At 48.6% G+C, this 13,982-nt stretch overlaps 7 protein-coding genes across 7 annotated transcripts; 3 read left to right on the top strand and 4 right to left on the bottom strand.

The window, feature by feature from the left end:
- Positions 1 to 99: 99 nt before the first annotated feature.
- Positions 100 to 700, bottom strand: N7447_008632 (40S ribosomal protein eS27; the record flags this gene model as incomplete). Its single annotated transcript, XM_057232894.1, has 3 exons — positions 100 to 282; positions 502 to 564; positions 698 to 700. The coding sequence occupies 3 exons, from the start codon at positions 698 to 700 to the stop codon at positions 100 to 102; spliced, it is 249 nt and encodes an 82-aa protein (XP_057082436.1).
- A 577-nt stretch (positions 701 to 1,277) lies between these two features.
- On the bottom strand, positions 1,278 to 3,022 carry N7447_008631 (aminoalcoholphosphotransferase; the record flags this gene model as incomplete). Its single annotated transcript, XM_057232893.1, has 7 exons — positions 1,278 to 1,391; positions 1,452 to 2,119; positions 2,176 to 2,271; positions 2,338 to 2,384; positions 2,448 to 2,605; positions 2,676 to 2,685; positions 2,883 to 3,022. The coding sequence occupies 7 exons, from the start codon at positions 3,020 to 3,022 to the stop codon at positions 1,278 to 1,280; spliced, it is 1,233 nt and encodes a 410-aa protein (XP_057082435.1).
- Positions 3,023 to 3,964: 942 nt separating this feature from the next.
- N7447_008630 (NIPSNAP family protein) lies at positions 3,965 to 5,170 on the bottom strand (the record flags this gene model as incomplete). The annotated part of the gene is made up of 2 exons (XM_057232892.1): positions 3,965 to 4,449; positions 4,480 to 5,170. The coding sequence occupies 2 exons, from the start codon at positions 5,168 to 5,170 to the stop codon at positions 3,965 to 3,967; spliced, it is 1,176 nt and encodes a 391-aa protein (XP_057082434.1).
- An 892-nt stretch (positions 5,171 to 6,062) lies between these two features.
- On the top strand, positions 6,063 to 6,855 carry N7447_008629 (pyridoxamine 5'-phosphate oxidase family protein; the record flags this gene model as incomplete). Its single annotated transcript, XM_057232891.1, has 2 exons — positions 6,063 to 6,179; positions 6,241 to 6,855. The coding sequence occupies 2 exons, from the start codon at positions 6,063 to 6,065 to the stop codon at positions 6,853 to 6,855; spliced, it is 732 nt and encodes a 243-aa protein (XP_057082433.1).
- Positions 6,856 to 7,330: 475 nt separating this feature from the next.
- On the top strand, positions 7,331 to 8,206 carry N7447_008628 (lipoyl(octanoyl) transferase LIP2; the record flags this gene model as incomplete). Its single annotated transcript, XM_057232890.1, has 1 exon — positions 7,331 to 8,206. One exon carries the CDS (start codon positions 7,331 to 7,333, stop codon positions 8,204 to 8,206), a length of 876 nt encoding a protein of 291 aa, XP_057082432.1.
- Positions 8,207 to 9,097: 891 nt separating this feature from the next.
- Positions 9,098 to 10,122, bottom strand: rho3 (Rho family GTPase RHO3; the record flags this gene model as incomplete). Its single annotated transcript, XM_057232889.1, has 7 exons — positions 9,098 to 9,469; positions 9,530 to 9,651; positions 9,713 to 9,727; positions 9,791 to 9,807; positions 9,881 to 9,898; positions 9,963 to 10,013; positions 10,073 to 10,122. 7 exons carry the CDS (start codon positions 10,120 to 10,122, stop codon positions 9,098 to 9,100), a joined length of 645 nt encoding a protein of 214 aa, XP_057082431.1.
- A 996-nt stretch (positions 10,123 to 11,118) lies between these two features.
- Positions 11,119 to 12,739, top strand: N7447_008626 (uncharacterized protein; the record flags this gene model as incomplete). Its single annotated transcript, XM_057232888.1, has 4 exons — positions 11,119 to 11,162; positions 11,216 to 11,374; positions 11,430 to 11,490; positions 11,552 to 12,739. The coding sequence occupies 4 exons, from the start codon at positions 11,119 to 11,121 to the stop codon at positions 12,737 to 12,739; spliced, it is 1,452 nt and encodes a 483-aa protein (XP_057082430.1).
- Between the last annotated feature and the right edge of the window lie 1,243 nt (positions 12,740 to 13,982).

The raw sequence follows: 13,982 nt of genomic DNA, 5'->3' as shown, positions 1-13,982 counted from the left end.
GGGTTTTGGTATTTTCATCCTAATTTCTTCATGCTAATTCTCTCTTTGACGTTTCAACCGGAACATAACAAGAAAAAAAAGTTTTCATTCGTTTCTCGTTTACTTGCGGCGGAAAGAGCAGCCCTCGGTCAGACGGGCCTTGCCACCCGTGGGCTGGCAGAGGACAGTCGAGCAACCGGCGCAGATGACGACGGTCTGGGCGTGCGAGAAGACGGTGGTGATGGTGAAGCAACCGGGGCACTTGACGTCCATGAAGAAGGAGCGGGGCTGGGGCACGAGGGTCTGTCGAAGAGATTCCATAATCAGCTATCATTGTTCTTCCAACATTTCCATTTTCCACAAAAGATTCCATATCATCCTGTCGGTCGGTGCCTTTTCCCATTTCCTCCGTGTCGAGCATCGGAGGTCCCGGGTCCGGGTCGAATAATCCAGGTTTTCGCCACTCGGGTTGATATTTTCACAATCTTTCGTGCTTCTTTTCGGACTTCGGTGGTTTCATACCTTAAGCTTGTGCTTACGGGCCTCGGCCTGGGGGGTGGGGTTGAGGAGATCGACCGCGAGAACCTATCGAGGACAGCATGTTAGCGTCGGGTGGACGTTGAATTTTTGAATCGATAATCCGTATAGGTCTTCCATGTCCGTGTGTAATCGCATCGAACATGGACCGAGCGGAAAATCAGGGCGAAAATGGGCTTACCATCTTGACGAGTGAAAGTCGATCAGCGAGATAGTTGATTAATGGCGCTGATGGCGATGGCCTTGTGTGATGCGGATGAGGTGGTCTTCTAAGAGAAGTCTGAAGGGATTTGGACCGGTTTGGGTGGAGGTAGGGCTTTGTGCCGCTTTGTGCCCTCGCTTGTCCTTATTCGGGAAGGCGGCGAACTTTCCACCAATCAAAGCCTGATTATGTAAACCACTGAGGTAAGCACGAGCTCAATCGCTGGTTCCATGTGGAGACGTGGATTCCGCTGCGGGCAGGCAGTCAGGTGCTTCAACATTCTTCTACAACAATCCAAAACAACGGCAAAATTACAACTCTCATATTCTATCGCTAAATAGCCACTCCGAGCTATTTGCTCTGTGTTGAAGGAAAACAAAATTATGTACTGGAAAATGTCATTAGCCAGGCATTTTGTCCAACGCTCTTTTCAAGTGTCCGACTGAATCCCCGACTCTTCCACTCAGCTCGAGTGAGCTGTCTCGCCTGTGGTGATCGAGGTTGAACTGCTGTTCATCCACAAGCCCACCGAATACCCCGGGTTGCGCCAGCAATCCCTTTACTTGGTCTTCTTCGACGCGCCGATCTTGCGCTCGGTCTCCTCGACGAACGGATACTTGATGGTGAGGCACCAGATGTCGAGGTAGTCGCATATCGTGGTGATGATGTCAAACTGGAGGAAATCAAGATCAGCAATCGTCGCGCGCAGGGGAAAAGAAAAGGGGAAACATACCACGAAGCTACCGTACACACCGATGGCCAGTCCCACGCACCCGAACACGAATGCCACCTGCCCAACACCATACCCAAGCACAGGGGCGGACCACAAGCCGATCAGCGCACCCACGCTGTCCAAAACAGCCAGAGCGAGCGGGTACAGCAGGACATTTTGATAGGGGAAACTCGTCTGAGTGAGGTGGCCGATGATAATGCGGCCGACAGAGTAGGCATTGATCAGACTGACAAACAGACCGAAGGGAATGGTGTAGTTTGCCAAAATTGCCGGCTGCAGGTATAGGTAGGCTGGAATAAGAGTCCAGATGACCGCCAAGGGCAGGAGGCCATACAGCGGGGTGAAGGGGTCCTGGCCGCGCTCGCGACGCACCTGCATGACGTGCATGATACTCGAGCCGATGGCGAAGCAGAGCATGACGGAACCGTACATAAGATACCAATGCGTGAAGGGTATGTTGTACACCCAGTTTGAGAGGAAGCTGGGCTTTGACACGCCGATCGTCTCCAGCATGCCCTGGTGCCAGAAGCTGCCGCCGCCCATGTAGGCAGTGAAGAGGTAGACGAGGCAAATGGTGAGAATGCCCTCGACGGGGCCAGAGACCACCCCCAATGTGAGGATTTGCGTGTAGTATTCATCCCAGGTTTGGACGTAGAAGGTCATCGTTGCTGCAGTTGTCAGTGACGATTTATATCTGGAAGGGCTTGAAGAGGGCTGGACTTACAGCCGAATAGAGTGATGAAGGTTATCCAGGACTGGCCCATGTTCATTGCCGATGCGAAGACCAAGACGCTGAGACCGGTATTGCATGCATCAACGCCTAATAACGTAAAAGAATCAGCCATTCATGCACTTCAGTTCTTTCATACTGTCTTCGGGTACTCACTGTGATCGAAGAGTTCGCCCAGCGGACCACTCTGTCTTGTCCTCCGTCTAAAGTGCAGTCAGTATCAGTAAAGCGCCATTTAATTTTCCGACGGAAACGTGCAGACATACGCTTGCATGCCATCTACAGCATCGAAGGTCTGGTATAGGAACAAGCCAATCGCACAACTGAGATAGACCCAGGGCGGACAGTCCGTATCCAAGTTCGGGTTGTACCACATGACGGTAAGGAAATTAATTACCACAAACATGAATCCGCTGAGGGTGATCTACCGAAGTGAGGGATTAGGATATTTTCTTATACGGCAATTGTAACAGTGTCGCATGGGCAAAACTTACGGCATTGGGTCTTTAGACACGCAAAGAGTAGAAGAATAAAGTCAGCCATATTGCACTGTGTATATATCTGGAATGGGAGAATAGAAGACGGAAGGAACATGATATTCAACTTGGTGTTCAAAAAGGGACACGAGGGGAGGAGGTATATCCATGCTCACAAAATCCGGGGAATGAAAGTAAGGGGAAGAAGTATAGGAATATACTTACGCCATCCCCATGGGGAAGCAGCGAATCACACATTTGTTGTAGAACGGCTTTAGAATAAACTGACTGACAGGCGAGTGATCGACTCCAACATATTTGTAGTTCTTCAGATTCGCCAATTCATGTTGCCGGATGTAAACCATTCTGCGGTTGATTTTGCGCGTCTATGAACGCGCGGGTGTTTATTGTCCGGATATTCCGTTCTGGGGGCGAGGCTTATATTCGATGGAGTTGTCGCGTGGTGTTCGCATCTAAATACTCGCGGGCGTTTTTTCGAGTTGTCGACGCGCGATTAGAGTCGAGGCGTGATAGTGAAATGAAGGATATCGGAGAAGGTGTCGCCGGGAAAGTGAAAAAGAAAACAAAGGGAAACAAAAGAGTGTAAGAAGTGAAGAAGAAAATGAGGCCTCCGTTAGGGAGAAACAATCGTAGACGCAGGTCTATAGGGGTTTGATATTAAAGATCGGCGATGAAGAGTCAAAGAGGCCACTTGGTCTCGATGTTTTGTTGATTTTTGACTTTTTTTTTTCTGCCGGCGGAGAGGATGAGGTCTTGAATAATTGTCTATACGGAACTGATATATTACTATATTGTACATAGATGTACGTATTTACACTGTACGAGTTCGACTGCAAACTTATATATTCTTTCTTGTTAGGGACAATCCATTTGCAGACGTTCAAAACATTGCCCGAGCTTAAGCGTTGCCAATGAAATGCCCCTAAAATGTTGAGGCCAAGAAGTGGGGTTATCCGAGAGCGCTCGGGGCTAGCAGTAGGATCCGAGCTTTAACGAATATGGAGAGAGATCCCGTCTCTACTCCGTACCTAAAAGAGGTGCGATGTTTGACTTGTGAAATTGAATGCTTAATGCTTAGGTACGGAGTACACAATACAGAATCGGATGCAAAGGGCCTAGTATCCCCACAGGATGCATCCCGACAGAAAGGAAATAAGGGTATGGAGTAATAGCGAGAATTTCGGTACACCTCGCGACATCCTGATCAAACACCTGAACAATGAAGATTCCCTGGACGCCAAGATCCAAGGAAACAGGCCAAGGGAAAACGTTCCAGCTCTCACAATTTAGCCGACAGGGCTCCAGGGCATGGGAACAAGAATCCGGCTCTGCATGCTCTGGATCAAGGGAACGGTTTTGTGAACTGTCTCGGCCCAGCCTTCGACGCCCCATGACTGCTCGCGGCAGATCTTGCGCTCCTCCAAGTCGGCAAACTGCCACAGGTGGTGCACTGTGTTCAATTCGCCGATTTGCACGAACCATGCGCCTACACCCTCCATCACCTCACGACGAGCTGTGAGACCACGGCGCCAGTGTGTCTCCCACTCCAGGAGGTTGCCTGGGTGCAGTGTGTACGAACGAAGCTCAAACAGTCCACCGAGACGACGAGGCGGAGTTGTGGGCCAGAATGAGAACTCTTGCATCAACGAAGTCCTCTTGCTCTTAATCAGGCTCTTGAGTTTGCGATCAAACTCAGAGAACTCGGGGTGTTCCGAAATGCTGTGAAGAGAGGCGTGGTAGCCTTCGTAGCGCTGGTATTCCCAGATGTGGACTATTCAAGCAAAAACAAGAGTCAGCCCACAGAAAATGGTCGGGTCATTTGATCGGGACTTGCCAAAGGTATCATTGTCACCCACTTGTGTCCGCCAGCTGCCTACTAAGTTGACACGGTTCTCCTCGGTACCCGCCATACGAGGGTACCATTTGCCGACCAGCTCAACATATTCATCAACCTTGTCGGGCTTTACGTCGTGCATGACGATAGAATGGACGTATTTGCCACGGGCTAGGACCTCTGAGAAGGAGCGCTCCATATCCTTGTCGAAATGTTGGCCCTCCTTGGTGCCGTAGATTAGCGAAGACAAAGGACCACGTTTGGTCAGAGCTTCTTGGCGTTGGTCATCCCCTAGATAGCGGTGCGTTGAGAGTGAGCCCAGTCCCTTCTGGTCAAGCGCTATAGCAGCATCGAAAGTAGGGCAGATACGATCATGTCTGCTCGCATTGCTCACTTGTGGAGCAGTGGGAGCGTACTCACGGGAAGGGGGAGATGAAGAAGCAGAAGCATTGACAGACTGACTCTCTTGCTGTTCTCTTTTCAAACGAGCCTGCTCCAAGTTCTCACGGAACTCTTTCTGTCGTTTGAGGTACTCCTTAGTCGACTGGACGGTAATATCTCGAATGGAGGGAGAACGATAGGCCACGGCTGACGAGCTAAAGGGTCGCAAGAGGGAAGTTACCGAGCGCGCTGAGCGCGCTGCGCGTGGACCCAACATGATGGTATGTGGAAAGAACAAGGGACAGAAAAGTACGCTTGACAATAAATCCGAAGTTGACAATAAACTGGGGAAGGACAGTATAGAATCAAGGGAGTAGGAAAAGGAAAAGTGAAAGGTGAAGATAGAAACAAGGTGAAGAGGGGGGCCTGGAGAAAGTGGAGAGATGCAGGGATCAGGCTGGAGTTGCAGGGGAGCGTTGAAGGGGGCGATGATCGGTGATATGTGTACCGATTGGACTATGGTGAGTGACCACCGGTAATCAAAGTTAGGCAGTAACCTGAAGATACTGAAGGAAAATTGATTACAGTATAGAATACTTGATACAGTGCAAGCTTCAAATGAAGCTCATGTGCGGGGAAGGAGCTTCCCCGAGTTCTTTGGTACGGAGTAATAGTGACGGGCTGTGCTGGTACCACTTGCCTAAGTTTACAGCCAATCTACTACTAAATGTGGGTAATGATGACATCGCCGAGATGTACTCGATACCCAAGGTTTGACTCCGTTGGTACTCCGTATATCGCCACTTATTATGTGAGCTACTACAAAGAACACGGCTGTTTATCGCAAATATCATGCAATACGCAATTCGATACATCTGCCGCTATGACGTTGGTCTCCACGCGCTTGCACATCATTAATATGTGTGTTACTGAAGCACTTTCGAGTTGTACTGTGTCCACCTAAAATGAGTATAAAATCATAATAGCCGTACATCGGGATATACCCTGTAAATTAGGCAAGTTGGAAATCCATAGGCAAAGAAGTGATGACGTTACCAGATAAACAGCGATTGGGCGCCAAACCCTGTGGACACCGCCCCCGGGCAGATCTCAACTACCTCCCGAGGTCCTAACTTCATGATTACTGTTTTGGTTCTCAAATCTGAACAATGGCCGAATCAATCAACCCCCCGCTGTCTTACGAGGCATCTGCCACCACCACTCATCCCCATGTCGCTACCTCGTTGCCATCCGAGGTCATCTCGTGTCTCAAGAACTCCCGCTTCGTAAGTACAACACCGTTAAACAACCAACCCACCAAACTGACGTTTTATCGCCCCAATCAAGCTGCACCTGGCAACATGCGATGACAAAACCCCCCACATCTCACTGATGTCCTACACCTATCTTCCCTCGACCCCATTCGACCCGCACCCCACCATTATCATGACCACAAACCCCGCATCGCGGAAAACAAATCACCTGCTGTCCAACCCGCGAGTCTCACTACTGGTCCACGACTGGGTCTCGCATCGCCCGCCAACCCGGGCCTCGACGCACGGTGACCGCGATGGCTCCCCACCACCCGCCGCTACCCGTTCGTCTCTGGCCAGCCTGTTGCTCAACCTGAACACCAGTGCGCTCTCCAGCATCTCGACTACCATTACGGGCGAGGCACGGTTCCTGGATTCCGGCTCGGAGGAGGAATCGTGGTGCAAGGCTCGCCATTTGGAGAACAATACTTTTGAGGAGGAGGAGATCAATCAGTTCGGCCAGCAGCAGCAGCAACAGGATCCTAGCCAAAGACGGCCTAGCATTTCCATTGATACTGATGTGCGGGTTGTCACTGTAAGAGTCACCGAGGGTCGGATTGCGGATTGGAAGGGTGGTGTGCGCGACTGGGTTCTGCTTCCTGCTGAGCAGCAAGACTCTGGCCTGGTCAATGGCGTGGATTCTTCGTAGTTTTCATACTTTGGGGTCGATATCCTCCAGTTTCCATTTGGAATGCAAAGAATGAGTGTATAGCAATGGCTATACTTCCTGCCGCATTAGCACTATATCCTCGAAAAGCTCGGATATATAGTATATAACCTTGCCCCAATGTATCCCCCTTTGGGCTGATTGGTCTAAAATCGTCAGCTTGTCAAATGGATTGGACTTGCATAATTGAATATGAATAACTGAATTGAAATCAACACAAGTAGCTGTAGATATTAGACTCGAAGTATCACAGTGTTTAATGCATGTAGACAGTGATCGCAGAGGACCGCCACTTATCAAACCTTATCGGAGCGAGCTTGCAGCTTCTCCGCAACAACCGACCTCGTACTCCGTGGAAAACACAACCTCTCTCCCACAACCTTGCAATGCGCTTAGAGATACAATTTCTTACACGCCAAATACCTCAATTATCCCACCATCAACAAACCCACCCAAAATGAGACTCGCACACCTCCACCTCCCCCACACAACGCCCTTCAGCCACGTCTCGCAACTCCAACAAGCCCTCACAACCCGCCTCCTCACGTACAAGAAACTCGCCTCCCCAGGCTCAATATCCTCCCAAGATCCAACCATCTCAAGTGCCATATTAGCCAAAGCCCCACCCCCACCCCCAGACCCAACAATCATCACCTTCACCCCAAATCCCGTCTACACCACCGGCCGCCGCGACCTCCCACCTTCAAACACAAGCCCACCCGACACCACAAACCCCAACATCTCTCTCCCCCCACCCCTCGAACCAATCCGCTCTATCCTCACCCCACACGGCACCCAACCGCCAAAGGCAGAGTACCACCCCACTCTCCGCGGCGGACAGACAACCTACCACGGGCCGGGCCAGATGGTCGCATACACGATCCTAGATCTCAAGCGACTGGGCCTCACACCCCGGTGCCATATCCGCGTTTTGGAGAACAGCGTCATCGACCTACTAAAGAGCTACGGGGTGGGGGGATTTACAACGGAAGACCCGGGGGTGTGGGTGAAGCCAGGATCAGGATCACAGCCTAAGAAGATTACAGCTGTGGGTGTGCATCTTCGACGCAATATCAGCAGCTTTGGAATCGGGCTCAATGTTACAGACGAGCCGATGTGGTTCTTCAAGCAGATTGTGGCTTGTGGGCTTGAGGGCAAGGAGGCGACTAGTCTGCAGGGTGTTGGGGTTCCGGGATTGGAGATTGGGGATGTTGCTGATGCATTTGTGGAGAAGTTTGTTAATCGAGTGAACGCTGATTTTGCTTGTGGGGAGAATTCGACGGGGGAGAAAATTGATGAGGTTTATCGGGTTAGGGAAGAGGATTTGTTGTAGTATAGAGCTTGTGATTAAAGACACTCTGCTTGGATGCGGGGCTTGTGTTATAAGTGTCATATTTCTGTTGGTTGTTTCATGCTGATCCATCAGCTGTCGAACTTGTATAACCTATATGTATGATGATGTATGTAGCTTGGATAGCTAGAGAACTGTGGTTAGTGACTTGACTGGATGGTTTGAATCACGAGGATGCAATGTAAGGCACCCAATACGGATGTGCATTTTTGAACATAGTTGTATTCATAATGTCACTGCGAATTAGGCACATCAGGCAAGATGGAGAAAGACAAAGCGCAGGTCCTCGGAAGTTATCCAGCAACATGAATGAACAAATATTGCTGGCAGAAAAGCAACCCAACGCTAAGTATCTTTACACCAAACTTCTGTTGTCATGTACCCAATCTGATATACTTTAGGACGGTGAGGCAAAGGCGGTGATGAGAAGATCGAGAACTTTCAACTCACCAAAGAGAAGATTTTAGAACAGTCTTATGTCAAAAAAGCCCTCGCAAACTCAAATGAAAGTTACATTTGTATATCATAATTAGGACTCAAAAAAACCAACCTCGCTGAAATGCTCGGAAGAGATCCGGAGCTATGCGATCATGCGATCAACATAGACCGGTTTCTATGCGGTCTGAATGGAGCAAACATAGTCTGCCCCGATGAAGAAGAAAAGTCGAAAGCCAGCTCAAAACAAAAGCAAGCTCAAAACACCGAATGCATGGGGGAATCACCAAATCCAACCGGAACGTGGGGAGAAGCAAAAATTAACAAAGGGCGAAGTGAATATGGGAAGAAAATGGATATCCAGCGAGTAAACGAAGCCCAATATGACAAACATGAAAGGTTACCATGCGTGTCAAGAACAGGTTGCAATACATCATCTTACTGAATGATGCAGCTCGAACCGGAAGACGAGCTCCCGCCCGCGTTCACCTCGAGGGCAACCTTGGCAGCCTCGTAGAAGCTTTCTCTGATACCGCGATTTTGGACCGCAGAGCATTCTGAATAAATGAGCCGTGCGATCAGGTCTAGATCAATTGAAGAGTACTCACCCAGGTACTTCACGGCGCCAATCTCCTTTGCCTTCGCTAGGCCCTGGTCGAAGCTAATGCAGTTGGGGTTGTCGTTCATGTCTTCGTCCTTGCGCAAATCACACTTGAGTGCTGTCAGAACCACGCGTACGCCCGGGCAGTTCTCGTTAATCTCGGCGATCCATTTCGATGACACGTTCTCGAAGGAGTCAGGGCTGTCGACCTATTCATCGTACTTGTTAGCTTATATGCTGCAGTGTATGAGAGGGACCGTTGTTCTTACACTGAAGCAGAGCATGAGAACATGTGTGTCCTCGTAGGACAGTGCGCGCAGTCGGTCAAACTCTTCTTGGCCCGCGGTATCCCATAGCGAGAGCTCCACGTGAATATTGTCGACGAAGATATCTAGGGTGCGCGTGAGTTTTGAGGATCATTATCCGTGGAGAGGAGTGGGGTAATTACGTACCATGCACGTAGTTTTCTGTATTCCTCCGTCAGCGATGGTTCAAGAAATTCTATTCAACTTCGGGGAATGCGCGCATACCAAAGACCGTAGGTTCGCTGAGCACAATAAATAACTGGAGTCAGTAATCTGTACTTGAAAGTATGCTCTGAAGATAGTATAGTCCCTTACTAGACCGTCGGGAAGAATCTAGTTGTCAACATTAGCTATGCTGTCTCATCATCGGAGACGGGTGAGGGGGAAGATTGCGCACCCACGAGTAAACACATTTAGCGCAGATGTCTTGCCGCAGGCACCATCGCCTCTGTGAGAATGTCAGACCAATCGCCAATTATTAGCGGGGAAATTCCGATCAAAACTAACAGCAGCACCATCTTGCGCTGGACCACCTTCTGACGGCCGCACAGCTGCATTGCGCAAAGTGATTCAGGAGGCTTGGAGTAAAGAGATTAGGGGGGGGGGGCAATGGACAGGTATGTTCACGTATTATGTGTTAGTTCGTGAAATGGTATTCGTATGAAGGTTGGGAACAATTATGTGACAGTAGAAGAATAAGGTTGTTGTCGGGGAAAGATTCCAGGACTGGCTGAGTCGATGACATCGCGTACTGAAGGGCTAGAGGGATCGGCGAATAGCGTCAGCCCCCTTCTGGTCCACCTAGGGGAATTTTTTTTTTATAATAATTCAACTGTTAAATTCAGGTCATTTTTAAAGCTGTCTTATACTAGTTTGTTTGCGGTTCCTGATGTTTTTGGTTTGGGGGCGTTATACTCCCGCCTTTCTACAGGGGTTAAGCTGAAGAGAGACTATCAATTCATATCTAACTATCTTCTTACTCTCTTTCATGGCCTACATTGGCTATCTTTTTCTACTACATACTACATACTAGTGCTTACTGCTTACAGTTTAAGTCTCAATATGCAAAGAGTCTACTAGGACTGCAACAGTTAACATACCAAGCCCCTGACAGGTAACAAAGCTTTCCGGGATGCAAATATTCAGGTGGAACTCTTAATTTCCTTTCTTATGGGTGTCATAGGTTCAGAGGGCCTAAATTATCCGTCTAATTCATGTCGCCTGCGTCGAATAATTGTATGTTGTAGGCTCTTTAATAGTCAATAAGTAGATGGGCTCCTTCTGAGTGGAACAATAACAAACTATTCAAGTCTAGCATTGAATAAGCGTAAACCTATTGAACAATCGCTATTCAAAGTTGAATCGACATTGTTGTTAAAAAAAATGTACAATGTACAATGTACAATGTAGTTCTAACAGTCTCCTCACGATAGTCAAGGCGGAAGCTCAGCTGTTATCTGGCCGAGCTTCTCCAACACTCCAACCCCACCACTTTACGACCCTCTCTATCCAAACAACCCTTCGTCTCTTTTCAACATATTATACCGCCCAGGATGTCTGATGACGATGATTTCATGCAGGACTCTGGGGATGAGGAGTATCGGTCCCTCCCCTTCGCCTTCCAGACCGAGCTGACCGTTGAAACCGCAGTTACGACTTTGAGTATGAGGATGCAGATGACGACGACTCCGGTGACATCGGAATCGAGAACAAATACTACAATGCCAAGCAAATCAAAGTTGATAATCCGGAGGAGGCAGTCGACGAGTTCCTAGGCATAGCGCCCATGGAACAAGACAAAGGCGACTGGTAATTGTTGGCTCCTAGGCTGATCGCGACAACTGGTCCTAACTATGAAGCATAGGGGATTCAAAGGTCTCAAGCAGGCCATCAAGCTGGAATTCAAGCTCGGGCGATACAGTGATGTAAGCTCAATGTCTCAAGTTCCTCTAACTGCCCAGATACTGACTCCCATCTCTCTATTAGACTGTCGCACACTACCGGGAACTGCTCACATACGTCAAATCCGCTGTTACACGAAACTATTCAGAGAAATCGATCAACAATATGCTCGATTTTATCGAGAAAGGCTCCGACAATGCAGAGGCGTACCAATGCATGGAGGAATTCTACTCTCTGACTCTTGAATCATTCCAAAACACAAACAACGAGCGCCTTTGGCTGAAGACAAACATTAAACTGGCTCGCCTGTGGCTGGAACGCAAGCAATATGGCCAGCTGAATAAGAAGATGCGGGAATTACACCGGGCATGCCAACGAGAAGACGGATCGGACGACACCAGCAAAGGAACATACCTACTCGAGCTCTACGCGCTTGAGATCCAGATGTATGCGGAAACGAAGAATAACAAACGACTAAAGGCCTTGTACCAGCGGGCCCTCCGAGTGCGGTCGGCAGTGCCCCATCCCAAGATCATGGGTATTATCCGTGAATGTGGAGGCAAGATGCACATGAGCGAAGAGAACTGGAAGGAGGCACAAAGTGATTTCTTCGAGTCGTTTCGAAACTACGACGAGGCGGGTTCCATGCAACGAATCCAAGTCCTCAAATACCTGGTCTTAACGACCATGCTTATGAAGTCCGACATCAACCCGTTCGATTCCCAGGAAACCAAGCCATACAAGAACGATCCCCGTATTTCTGCGATGACCGACCTGGTGGATGCCTTCCAGCGGGACGACATCCATGCATATGAGGATGTGTTGAGCAAACATCCCGACGTCTTGGCGGATCCTTTCATTGCGGAGAACATCGACGAGGTGAGCCGCAACATGCGCACTAAGGCCGTTCTCAAATTAATTGCACCCTACACTCGATTCTCGCTGCAATTTATCTCCAAACACATCAAAGTCTCTGTACCCGAGGTGCTAGACATTCTCAGTTTTCTCATCCTGGACAAAAAGCTCAACGCCAAGATTGACCAGGATAATGGTACAGTGGTAGTGGAGAGTGCGAGTGACGTGGAACGGCTGCGAGCTGTGGGAGAGTGGAGCTCAGCACTGCGCACCCTCTGGCAAACAACTCTCAACGGTGAGGGATTGCGTGCAAATGATACATCTCATGGCGCCATTTTCCAGTCCAGTTTGGACGAGGGTCGACCTGGCCGTGCACGCAAGGATCGAGGCAAGATGCCAGCTAAATGGATGTTCTAGGTTGTTATTTTCTTTTTTACGAAGGACTTTTTAAGCGCCCATTTGCCCCACGTTTGCATATCCGGCCGAGCCGCGTGAGAAAAAAAGACGATCTCACACCGGTCTTTGTGTTGGGCTTTGGTACCTATGTAGCTTTCGAGAATTCAGACCCGCTATTTAGAGTTGGTCTGACAGACGCTAAAATCACGATAAGATGAACTATTTATGTTTATTATTATTTTTACAGGTGTGTATGTTGTAGTGTTAATAATAATAGCTAACTAGTAGTTCTACTGTAAATACTTCTAAGCCTCCGAGGTTCCAAGGTTCGAAGTAATCTCACGTAAGGAAGCTTAGCTTTGCCCGGGTGGAATTATATACCAGGGCTACCTAGGTACACTCAGGTGATAGGCTAGATTATAATCTAAAGACTACAAAGAAAAGAGAGAGAAAAAGCAATGACCAAGGGCATGTGAACACATATCCTGACAGGGGGACCTTATCTACTATAGGATTGCATTTATGTGCAGGTACGGAGCTCCGATTTCTTTCTTTCGGGACTACTCCGCACAGAATACATACCTACGTCGGCTCATTCGGATTCGCCTTGAGATCTGTTGAACTGCATCAAAGTTCTATACGCGCCCTGGGGATCACAAATCCCGTAACGCGTCAGAATATCCGAGCACCAGGTCGGGTGATTTGACAACTGGAGGCAAAACCTAACATGTAAGATAGAATATTACCAAAATAAAAACAAGTAATGCCACCATCGCTCGCGGAATAACGAAAAACGGAAACCAAAAAAGCAAATGCCGTCTGCATCGAATCGGGGGGCCACACCAATCAGGGGGCCAACGTAAATCGAAACGAGATATCCCAGACCTCAGCCTTGGAGTTTCCAAACCCCGCTTTTGGAGCCTTTTTTTTTTACACCTGTTATCTTTTTGGATTTCTTTTTTTTTTTGTTCCCCTGTTATACGCTCTGGCGCGTCCATGGAGAATATGGAGCTCCGATTAGTTCGAATCAATTGGAGGGTGGATATAATATGGGGTGATAGTGTACTCCGTAAGGGATTTGATAATCCGATGCATACAATAACTAGTTAGACGTATAGTCAATATGCATATAATAGAGATCAAGGCCTTCTAAATGTCCTATTAATTCCTATTATAAGGGGTTTGTGGGGTAATGGGGGATACTTGAATACGTACAACCTATGTACAACCCTAAGGATGTACATATTAACAAAAAAAAATAGGG

The sequence above is a fragment of the Penicillium robsamsonii genome (genome assembly GCF_028829455.1).
Source record: "Penicillium robsamsonii strain IBT 29466 chromosome Unknown utg000005l_segment0_segment0, whole genome shotgun sequence".
Taxonomy (NCBI): domain Eukaryota; kingdom Fungi; phylum Ascomycota; class Eurotiomycetes; order Eurotiales; family Aspergillaceae; genus Penicillium; species Penicillium robsamsonii.
The sequence above is the reverse complement of the archived record's forward strand: the minus strand, read 5'-3'. Positions and strand labels throughout refer to the sequence as shown.